Genomic DNA, 12,544 nt, shown 5'->3' on the forward strand with positions numbered 1-12,544 from the left:
CCGCGGGAGTCAAACCGGCAACCTTGTGGTTGAGAGGACACGCTCCAACCAACTGAGACATCCGGGAGCTCAGTGGCAGCTCAGCTCAAGGTGCTGTGTTCAATCTTAGTTGCAGGGGGTGGAGCCCACCATCCCTTGCAGGACTTGAGGTGTTGAACCAGCAACCTTGTGGTTGAGAGCCCACTGGCCCACATGGGAATCAAACTGGCAGCCTTCGGAGTTAGGAGCATGGAGCTCTAACTGCCCGAGCCACCAGGCCGGCCCAGTATAAGGATTATTTTAAGATGAAGACATTTGAGATTCAGAAGCTGCTCCCCTGAGCTTCCCTTACCTGACTAAAAACAGCAACATCTTTTTTTTTTTTTTAATTAAAGTTTTTTGCGGTGACAGTGGTTAACAAAGTTACCTTGGTTTCAAGTGTACAATTCTATAATACGTCATCTATATATTACATTGTGTGTTCACGACCCAGAGTCACTTTTCCTTCCATTACCATATATTTGACCCCCTTTACCCTCATCTATCACCCCTGGCCCTCCTTACCCTCTGGTAACCACTCAACTATTGTCTATGTCTATGAGTTTTTGTTTCTTTGTTTGTCTTGTTCCTTTGTTTCTTTCAGTTGTATGTGCCACATATCAGTGAAATCATATGGTTCTCGACTTTTTCTGTCTGACTTCTTTCGCTTAGCATAATAATCTCAAGATCCATCCATGTTGTCACAAATGGTACTATTTCATCTTTTCTTATGGCAGAATAGTATTCCATTGTGTATATGTACCACAACTCCTTTATCCAATAACCTATAGAAGGAACTTCTGAAAAAAGAGGCTGCCATAAATTTCCTCTTTGGATTCGTTTATTACCAGGAAAAAGATTAAGAGGAAACCCATCATAAATCCCCTCTCTGGAAGAATTATATGGCCATGAAAAAGAGAGAAAGACTACTTACATATGTATAAACAGACATTATCACAAACTTTCCTTTTCGTTTGTTCTCTCTAAAAAGACACTTGTCTTTCTTAAAGAAATGTATTTTCCCCACAGAAGTCATTTCTTCCTCCTTCCTTTTCTCTACTAAGTTTGGTATATAAACCTTTAAGTTTAACCATTTTGAGCGAGCTACTTCTCTTGTTAACTCTGGTATGCATACAAATAAACATTTTTCTCTTGTTAATTTTTCTTTTGTCAATTTAATTCACAGGCCCCCAGGCACTAAACTTAAAAGGATAGGAGAAAATATTTTTCTCCCCTATTATACAATGAAATAAAACGACTTACTTGTGAAGTTTGTATTGCCCTGCTTTTTCCTGGGAGGAATATTTATACAATTGCAATCTTTGGTTCCATTCTCTCTACTAAGAATCTCCATGCTGTGGTTATCAGTTAAGGAATGCATGCTTAGGTGACATACTAAGAAATAAGGAAAAGTAATAAGACTAATTAGATTTCTACAAACATAAGACTGCCTTTTAATTATCTATTAAAATGAAACTGCAGGTGAAAGCACAAGCTGCTGGTTGAGAGGGCGTCTGTTTATGAGCATTTCAACCCTTTAATTTGATAAAGGATAAATAAACTTAGAGACAGGAGATTTCCATTTACAAAAAAGTAAGTAGACACAAACAATAAAAGCAAATTGTCTACATAAAATTAAAATATATTTAAATTTGCATCTGTTTAATATGATAGCTTAGAATTCTGTGTTATCTTTAACTAGTTATGAAGGCTCTTTGTTTCTCATTCTTTTCATATATAAAAGGTGGAGTGCTTAACAAACTTAGAGTTGTAATGCTAAACAATAATGTATACCAGGGGTGCCAAAAAATGTATACACATGACTTGTGCTCACCTTTTGTTATTGGTATATATTGAGTATTACAATTTTAATACAGGTTTTTCCTTTCTTAAAATGTGATACACTTTTTTGGCACCTTCTGTATAAAGTGTTTATCCCAACTCCTAATATGTAGAAGGTGACAATAAATATTATAGAAACAATAACAAATGCAGTTAGCCATGGTTCTTTTTGAAGTAGAGCTCATTTTAGGACTAGATCTTAAATTTAACTGAGACTTAAATTTTCAAGGCTGATAAATTTTGTCAAAATTTAAAAATATCAAGTCACTTGTGAAGTCCAAAAGTTTTATTTATAGGGCCAAATAAGCTTTCATAAAACTAAGTGCTTTCACCAAAATATAAAACTTCAGTTCATAGATGTGACTGCCAAACCCACACCATTTACCAATTAGTTAAAATTATGACTTTATAAATTAACAAGTTTGTTTCCTCCTCTGTACAGGGAAAAACTTCTAATTATTAATGAAATCACAAACCATGTCATTTAGTGCCAATGTAATTAAAATAATGGTGAAAGAAAATATCAGGCAAATATAAAATGATTCTGTAAAAGTTAGAGAAACAAAGGTAAACTCCAAAGGAAATATATATAGTCGAACATATAACTTTCAATCTACTCACCCCAAATAGTTAATCCTATCACTGTGGCAACCAGTAGAACCAGGACGATGCTGGTCAGTCTCAGAGCAGTCTGATGCCATTTTGGACATTCAGGGTAATCTGTAATGATTAATTTTTTTCTTCTGAAACATTGCAACATTTTAAATGAACTTGAAAATGTGTCATAGAAATGTAAATTCTGAGGGTACACATTAACTTTAAATGGAGGAAGAAATCTACCATCTCTACCAAAATTACCTTGACATGAACACATATTTAATTATCTTTAAAGAATCATATTTATAGATTCTAAATAAAAGGCCAATATGCTTTATTTACTATTTATTAAATACCCTTCTTATCTTAATACTTCTGTTTCAAAACTATAATTCATATAACAATCAATAGGTGGATATTAGTTGATCAACTGGTTAGTCAAAATATTTCCACAAATAATTTGTCATTTACCTTTATTTACATCTTGACTGAATTACACAGATAATATCCAGTGGGATTGAAGCTCAGGAAGGTAAAATATAAGTGGTACCAAAATAACCGAATAATAATAAAAATGAGTGTCCAATGGAGAAACATAAGCAAGATTGAATATTATAGCCATCTTACCAGATGTTGTGTGAAGTAAATGTATATTTACCAAGTCATAAAACAAAATTCAGATACTAATAATTATATACTGTGCTTCAATAAAACAAGCATTATAACACCTTCACAATCTTCAACCCAGATAAAGTCAAAATGATCCATTGCATTCTATTTAACAGTATTTATAAATATGTAACTACATGCCAGGAACTGGGTTGGATATAAAGGTTAAAGGGATAGGAAACCATAAAGTCTTGCTGGGAAACATCTATGTAAGTATATTATTTCAAAACAAGATAACAAATTTTCTGGATAAAATACTCTAGTTCATATTCTTAAAAGCTCTCATTAAAAATCTAGGATTAAAAGACCCACAGAAAATCCTAGCTATATAATCTGTAATCTAATGGAGAGTTACGGATTCCTACCTTTGCATGTCCACTTGTGTCGGCAATGATAGGGATGCTTAGTTGGCTTCTGCTTCATGGAGCTCTCTATATTTTGCACCTGTCCAAACACCCTGTAAATAGAATAATCCATCTTTGAATTAGATGGAAAGAAAGACATCACCTAATCAAAAGAAGAGTTTGATTGTGGCTTGTGTCACTGAAACAAACCCTAAAGTGGTAAAACCACAAAGGATATGGTGGTTTTAAAGAGTAAGGGGAAAGTATTAAAGAGTAAGGGAAACTATTTTTTAAATAAACTTTTTTTTTTTGTAGGATAGTTTTAGATTCACAGAAAAATTGTGAAGATAGTAGAGAGAGTTCCGATATACCCAACACCCAACTTTTCCTATTATTATCATGTTACATTAGTATGGTACATTTGTCAAAATTAATAAATCAACAGTGATACATTATAATTAACTAAAATTTGTTCACCTTTTACCTAGTACTTGTTTCTTAGTTTTTATCTAATGCCTTTTTTATTTAAGGATCCTATTCAGAATATCACACTACATTTAGTCTTCAGGTCTCCTTAGAAAATTCTTTGCTGTGAAACTTTCTCACTTTCCTTGTTTTTGGTGCTCTTCTGCAGGGGATATTTGTCTAGTCTCCCATTCATTTATTAAATCATCTTTGTCCCTAAAATCTCATTCACAGTTATTTTATATTTTGAGTTATAATTCAATACTATTTTATTTATTTTGTTGCTCAGATTGTTCCAGTTGTGCCCACTGGGAATGCTTTCAGTTGGCTTGATGAGTTCATATTAATGTCTCCAACTCTAATACATTACAATATGGATGATGCTAGTCTCCTCCCTTGCATTTCTATACTCTCCCACTCCAATAGTAAGAAACATGACTACCACCATCACCACTCATTTACTTAATTGTTCAATTCCAGTATACATATTTAGTGGTTTCAGAATTGTATCCCATACCTTGTGGGAAATTACTTTATCAACTGCAATGCTTCTGTATTTTTCCTTTTGTCATTAGTCTTACAGTTAAGACTACGCATTTCTAAGGTTGCTTAGATCAACAAACTTTATCTCTGCACCCTTCAGTGAAGCTGTTTCATACATTTTCAATATAATCAGATTTTTCTGGCAGTTTCTACATTCCATATTGGGGGCCTACAGCCTCCAAAATGGTTTTTATTTGCATATGTTAAGATTCTCTCTTTCTGCCATGAAGTTCTATGGGTTTTGATTAATGCATAATGTCGTAAATCCACCATTATAATATTACACAGAATAGGTTCACTGCCCTAAAAAAAAATCCCCTATGCTTCACTTTTCAACCGTACTCTCAAACCCTAACAATGTTTACTTTCTCTGCAGTTTTGCCTTATCCAGATATCATATAAATGAAATTATATGGAACATAGCCTGTTCAGAATGGCTTTTATCAATATGAAATTTAAGATTCAAGATTTATCCATATATTTTTGTGACTGGATAGCTTATTCCTTTTTTTTTGCTGTTTTCATCATATGAATGTATCACAGTTTGCTTATCCATTCACCTATAGAAGGACAATTTCGCTGCTTCCAGTTTGGGACAATTATGAATAAATCTGCCCTAAACATTCATGTTCAGGTTTTTGCGTGGATATAAGTTTTCAAATCAGTTAGGTAAATAAGAGGATAGTTGCTAGATCATATGGTAGACTATGTTGAGTGTTGTAAGAAACTGTCAAACTGCCTTTCAAAGTAGCCATACCATTTTGCATTCCCACCAACAATAAATGAATGAGAGTTCCTGTTGCTCCCCAGCCTCACCAGCAATTGGCCTTGTCAGTTTTTTGGATTTTGGCAATCTAATAGATGTCTAGTGATATTTCATTGTTTTAATTTGCATTTCCCTAAAGACAAATGATGTTGAACATTGTTTCATGTGCTAAATGTCCACCTAAATATTTTCTTTGATAAAGTGTTTTTTCAGATCTTTTACCAAAATTTCCCATTAACTTGTTTGTTTTCTTACTGTTAAGTATTGAGTTCTTCTGAATACAAGTTCTTTTATCAGATATGTGTTTTCAAATATTTTCTAGTAGTGTCTAGATCATCTTTTCATTCTCTTAAAGGTGTTTTTAGCAGAGCAAAGTTTTTAATTTAAATGAAATCCACCATTTTATTTCATGGATCGTACTTTGGGTGTTGTATCTAAAAACTTCTCACCAAATCAAGGTTATGCAAATTTTCTCTTGTTTTATTCTAGAAGTTTTAGAGTTTTGCATTTATAAATTAGTTCTATAATTTTTTGAGTTATTTCTTATTGAAAATGTGAAGTGTATGTCTAGGTTCTTTTTTTTTAAATACATGGACATCCAATGTTTCCAGCACCATTTGTGTGTGTATATATATATATTATGTATATTATATATGTCATATAATATATACAATACATGTATATATTATACATCTTTTCTCTATTTAATTGCCATTGTATCTTTTTCAAAAATGAGTTAACTATATTGAAATGGATCTACTTTTGGAGACTCCATTTATTTATGTGTCTAGTTGTTCACCAATACCTTGCTGTCCTGATTACTTTAGCTTTATAATAAGTCTTAAAATCAGGTAGTGTGAGTCCTCCAACTATGTTCTTCCTCAGCCTTATGTTGACTGGTCTAGATCCCTTGACATGCTATATTTTTAGAACAGAGAGCAGAAAGCAAAGAACTTGAGAGTGTGTACTTAGCCAAATGTATTGATAAGTCTACTCTGAAGGGGAGAAGAACAATGGGATAGTAGCTAGAGAAATATGTATGGTCAGGGGAGATGATATTTTTTGTTTATATGGTGGGTCCTAGAGCATTTTGACGGTAATGGAAATGAATCCGTGAAAAGGGGAAAATTGATACTGCAAGAGAGTGGGAGATTAATTGCAGAAATAGTTTTTGCATAGGAGATGGATTCCAGAGTATAAGTGGTTGGGTATTATTTCTACTGTGACAGTAGAAAAAACACATGTAGATAAAGAACTTAAATATCCTTGGTACATAGAATATGAATTATTTTATGTTTTGAATTCTAGGAACATTTGGTTCACTCTGCTAAGAGTTGTGCGCAGGTGACTAAATAGTTTTTCTACATCAAAGAAAATTAACTGTGGAAAGTACCACAGTCTCTTCCTTTGCTGGCACCTTATTTCCTTCAGCACTGGTTATGGCATTTTTTTATCATATTTTGAAGACTATGGTCAACCAAAAACTTTATCATGTATGACCTGTGGTTTCCTCATTTGTTTCAAATTCAGCACGAAAAAAAAATAATTTAGACCAGCATACATAAAAGTAAATATGAAGCAGCAAATTGACAGCTTGGGAGACAAGTATATTATCAGAATTATTGCTATGAAAAAGATGTTTGGAATTAAAAAAGGAGTTCCTTCAACAGCATGTATACATGAAGAGATTATTCTCCAAGGGGCTGGAAGGGAGTAGAGGGGGATAGAAGATAGAATATGGCAAATTAGTGAGGAAAAAAAATAGTGGCCTAAAAAGAAAGGAAATGATAACAATATTATTGCAATAGAATTTACAATAATGAAAAGATCAGAGTAAAAAGCTAAGGGTGATCTCAAGATTATTCAGTAATGTATGAAATTTTTTATCCTTGCACTTACCTTATGGATATGGGAGTTAACCTGTGTAACTATTAAGGATAGTTTCGTTTTCATCTGGATTTACATGGATTTACATCACCTAACAGAATGCTGACAAATGTAGCGTTAAGAAAATATATGTGTAAAATAAACAAATACACAATGGGGTTGATAAACTCAGATGATGCAAAGTGTAGTTTGATTACATAAATACACTTATAATTGGAGCCAGGAAATGAAAAAGATGAGATAGATATTCACCTAATTAGAAATAATAAAAAATAAATGTTTTTATGATTGATATCATTTATTTAAATAATAAATACTTTATAAATTGCGCTGAGTATTTATAATATTAAAGGGATACATGTTACTTCATTTAAAATTCAAACCACTCTATGAGGGTTATCATCCTCATTTTATAGAGGAAACGGATTGGCAGAAAGAACATGTTACTTAATGTAGCATTGGAACTAGAATTCGGATCTACGCAGTCTGATGCAGAGACTGAACTCTTAAAATATGTGGCTATATAACTTCTCAATTTTTTTCTCAAAGATATCCATTCTATACCACCCAATAGTCTTTAGTTAATTGCACTTTAATCCATGAGAAATTTTACCAAGTATTGTGTGAATAATCATCTTTTTAAACACCTACTCTGAATTTGGTTCAACCAAGAAAAATATCCTCCTAATTACATATTACTGAGGAAACACTATTTTGAGAGGTAAACTAATCAAAATAATAAAATAAATTAATATCAATATAAAGCTATTAACCAATGCTTTTTGAGGTCATTGCAGTGTGGGAAAGATATGTCTCTATTTGTGATGAAGAACTAACTGCAGAGAGGAAGAGAAAACAAATGCAGGAGAGACTAATGTGCTGCGCTTGAGAATAAAAAAGTGACTTATAAAGTGTAAGAATGTATAACCTAAGTAGTTAGAGAAACTTTTTAGTTCTGGAGGAGAAATCAAAAGGTGTGACTAATGGTTTATGTAGAAGAAGTAATAGAATAGGAGCCCAGATCAATTAAAGATGTGCTGAGCCCACGTAAATTTATCAAGAGACTCTCTGAATTTGTATTAGATATCAGAATATGCAGAGAAGGTAAAGATCCAATTGTTCCTCTTTATGACTGTTTATCTATAATTTGAGACCTGAAAAATTCACCATACTACTGTTTCAACATTGAAATAATGTTCCATTCATTTATTTATTTTACTTCACTTCTTAAAATTTTATTCAGATGATGGGAGAGTTTGATACCTGTTTATATATTAAAATTGGTTTCATGCCCTATAAATAAGTTAGTTGGAATAAATGTCTTTCCTCTCATAAACTTATTAAAAATATCTGTTACCTGTTTTTCTTCGATGAATACAAATTCACATCACACAGATAGAACGACTGTTTTTAATTATTGGTCTATAGTGAGGAAATATATAGGATAAGACAGAAATATATGCACTTTTTTTACTTTACTGAACATGTTTATTCAAATTTAGACACATAACAGCAATGTCTTATAGTTTTAAGAAAAAAAAATCTATGGGTCTGTAAGTCTCAGGTCAGAAATGAACAACAGACTTACTAATTTATATATTTTTTTCTTAGTAAACAAGCACAGATAACCTCAGTTGTGTTCTTTGGTCATTACTACATAGCCTGAATGATTTTATGAAAGATAATTATGTGGTCATTTTTGAAACAATACTAATTCTGAATGAAAGAATCAATTATTGCAGTATTAAAGAAAGGAAAATCTCGTCAGAGATTAGGTACAATTTCTGTGAAAAGGAAAGATAACATCTCCTGTAACTTGATTTTATCTCTACCTGATCATCAGAGAAAAGCAGAGTTTAATCAGAAACTACACAGGATTTGGTCACTGCAATTAACCATACATTGTAAAAATTTCTTTTATTTGTTTGTTGTGTGTGTGTGTGTGTGTGTGTGTGTGTGTGTGTGTGTGCTGATGAAAAAAATAATGCAATTGAAAATAAACCATAAACTAATAGAACTAAAACATTTTTGGGGTTTTGCCTCATAAACATACGTGCTAGAGCTAAAGAGGGAAAATAATAAAACTTTAAGATTTTCACATAGGAAAACACAGTTTTTATCCATTCAAATAAATACTTACAATATTTAATCAGTATCTACTACGTGCCAGGTATTATCTTGGGAATTGAGGCTATAAAGATAAAAAAAAACTGAGCTCTTGTTTTAAAGGAATTCACATAGTAAATTGACAGAGAGAGAGGCTGAAAATAAACACCTCTCCAACTGAGAGTGATCTAGTGGTGGCATGAATTAAACATGATTGGAATATGTGAAAGGGTTCCTAAATCTGCTGCAGGGAAGCAGGAAGGGATTCCAGAGGAAATACTGTGGCAGAAACAAATAGTTGAAGGAATTTGCCAAATTAAAAAAAGAAAAAGAAAAAGTAGGTAGATCATTTTCAATGTAAATGACATTAAAAATATAAAATTCATAAGAATAAATCAGAAAACAAAAATACACATGCAAGAAGAGGGAAAATAATAAAAGTTTAATGAGAGGCAGTAAAAATACCTGCTGAGGTAGGCAAAATAATCCCCTCCCTGCAATGATGTCCATACCCTAATCCCTGGAACATGTGAATATGTTATCTTCTGTGGTAAAAGTGATTTTGCAGATATAATTGAGGTTAAGAGATTATCAGAGATCATCTGGATGGACCTAATCTAATAACTTGAGTCCTTGAAAGTGAGTGACGATGAGAGAAAAGATAGAATGTGAAAAAGAGCCAAAGAACTCAGCCCACCCTTTTCTGGCATTGATGATTGAGGAAGGGACCAGTAAGCCAAGAAAGGCAGCAGCTTCTAAAAGCTGGGAATGGCCGTCAACTCATAGATAGTAAGAAAACAGAGACCTGGTCACTTAAATGGCAGCATAGGAGACCCTAGCCTCAGTCCTCCCGCAAAAATCAACAATCAGACAGCTATCACGTAACAAAAACAGCTCTGGGACAGATCTGGCATTCACTTAAGAAACTTCAGTAACACGGTGGGGGAAAAATGAGAGAATGACTGCATTAAAAAAGGGAAAAAGAACACCTTCCTTTGATTGCATCATCCTGTTCCCTCAGGATGACGTTATTAGCACCAAGAGGGAACCCCCTGCGAGAAAGAGTTCCCCTCGCTGGGAAACAAAGAGTGTAGTGAGCGTCCTTTGGTTTCACCCTGTCAGAAACCAGCAAAGCTGAGCATTATAAAGTTGGCTAGGACAAGGAAGAACAGCAGCAGCTACTAGTATCAACCACACAGCAGAAGTGACTGCAATTCCCAGTGACCTGCTCTGCAGAGAACTCCAGCAGCCTTTGCCACTGAAACAAACAAGGGCCAGCTCAACCACCACAAACCCACTGATTTGCATCCCACAGATTTTCAGGTTGACACACCCTAGCCTCCTGAGTCCTCCCCGGCTTCCTCTTCCCCTCTCTGACCTTGCTGGAGCTGAGGACCAGCACAGGCAGCCAGCCAGGCCTCTGTGGCTGCATGACTGCAAAGCCAGCCTAGATCCCCATGAATGTCTCCCACCAATGTGTGCACTCAGAGCTAACCCTTCCGGCTGTGCACCTGAGCACCACCTGCTTGACTCCCATCACTGGCTCCCATCACTGGCTTCCATCGATGTGTGCGCACTCATGGACAATCCTGTCGCCATGGAAGTGCACACGGACAACAAAGGCCCTCACACCTGCTTGTGGACACCAAAGGAGCAACTCTGGCTCCTATTGCTGACCTGCACCACAGGACTCCCCTGTAGCTAACCCTCCAGCTGTGTGTTTGCATGCCCCAGCCTGAATTTCAACACCAGCCTCCACTGCTGTGCTCCCAGCTAAGACCCAGCAGTGCTTGCCAACAGCCAGGGCTCCCACTACTGCCAGTGTACCTGCATCTGGGCCCCACTCTTGCTGCTGGCCCTGGCCCCCACTACTATGTACATGTCTGCAACTGGCCCCTGCCACTGCACAGGGGCCTGCAGATGGCCCCAGCAGCCAAGTGTGTGCACACCACTGTCTATAGCCACAATCTCTGCTTGCCATGGTTCCTAGCTGCTGGATGCCACTGAAAACCCCAACAGCTTTTGCAGCCACTGAGGACCTTTACAGCACTCACCAAGGACTATGCAGTTGTCAGCGCTGTGTACCTCAGGAGCCTGAGGTGTTCTACCAAACAGTTAAAGAAGAATCAATGCTAACTCTTCTCAAACTATTCCAAAAAATTGAAGAGGAAGGAATACTCCCAAACTCATTTTGTGAGGCCATCTTTACTCCGATATCAAAGCCATATAAGGACACTACAAGAAAAGAAAACTACAGGCCAGTATCCCTGGTGAATACAGATGTAAAATCAAAAAATACATTTGTAACACTTACAATAGACAGTGGACTAGTATCCAAATGTATTTTAAAAAAATAAATAAACAAAATATAGGATATAGACTACACACAAGCAAAATTGGGCAAGATACTTGAAAAGGATTTCACAAGAAGAGTATATCTAGATAACTAGTACCAATATAAAAAGGTGATCATTCTCAGTCACACTTAGAAAAAACAATGTGAACTTTAACCATCAAGAAATATAAGGGGAGTGGGGGGTGGGGGGTGGGAGATGAGGGTAAGGGGGATCGAATATATGGTGATGGAAGGAGAACTGACTCTGGGTGATGAACACACAATGGGATTTATGGATGATGTAGTGCGGAGTTGTACACCTGAAATCTGTGTAGTTTTGCTGACAATTGTCACCCCAATAAATTTAATAAAATAAAATTTAAAAAAAAAGAAATATAATTATATAGCTTTTAGATTGGCAAAAATTAGCACATTCTGACCTTACCAAATATCGAAGAAATTGTGGAGTAACAGCAACAATGATCCATCATGAGTGGAAACGTACAACCATTTTGAAAAACAGTTTGGTATTAACTGATAAAGTAGAAGATAAGCGTTCCCAAGGAACAACAAACTCTACCTTCGGTCTTTTTCCTAGAGAAACTAGTGAAAGACTTGTAATTACATTCACCAGGAGACAGGTAAATGGTACTCATTATACCTGTTTTCATTAAAACCCCAATCAACAGGAAATATTTCAAGTGTTCATCCAATGAAAATTAATTTAATTACTATTGTAGTAATTAAAATTAATGATCTACATAGCTACATGTGACAACGAAATTGAACCTCGCAAATAATACTGTGTTAGAGAAGAATGTCACTATTTATACATATATTCTGAATTTTATTATAATTTTCCTGGCTTTTGTTTTTCTTGTGCATTTTATATTTTGACCACATATTATTCAAAAAGTTGTTTTTTACTTTATTTCTTTAACTATACATTCATTCAGAAGAGTGGTAAATGTG

At 34.8% G+C, this 12,544-nt stretch overlaps 1 protein-coding gene across 3 annotated transcripts in view; it reads right to left on the reverse strand.

The window, feature by feature from the left end:
• The window catches only part of LOC109435542 (killer cell lectin-like receptor subfamily F member 2), a 59,067-nt gene that overhangs the window by 22,842 nt on the left and 23,681 nt on the right, over positions 1-12,544 (reverse strand). For all 3 annotated transcript variants that reach the window (XM_074326036.1, XM_074326037.1, XM_019713483.2), the window contains 3 exons: positions 3,492-3,583; positions 2,482-2,580; positions 1,282-1,413 (listed from right to left, as the gene is read on the reverse strand). In XM_074326036.1, coding sequence (XP_074182137.1) covers positions 1,282-1,413; positions 2,482-2,580; positions 3,492-3,549 — 289 coding nt within the window. In that variant the 5' untranslated portion in view covers positions 3,550-3,583. The remainder of the gene's footprint in view (positions 1-1,281; positions 1,414-2,481; positions 2,581-3,491; positions 3,584-12,544) is intronic.

This window comes from Rhinolophus sinicus, linkage group LG02, assembly GCF_036562045.2.
Source record: "Rhinolophus sinicus isolate RSC01 linkage group LG02, ASM3656204v1, whole genome shotgun sequence".
Lineage (NCBI taxonomy): Eukaryota > Metazoa > Chordata > Mammalia > Chiroptera > Rhinolophidae > Rhinolophus > Rhinolophus sinicus.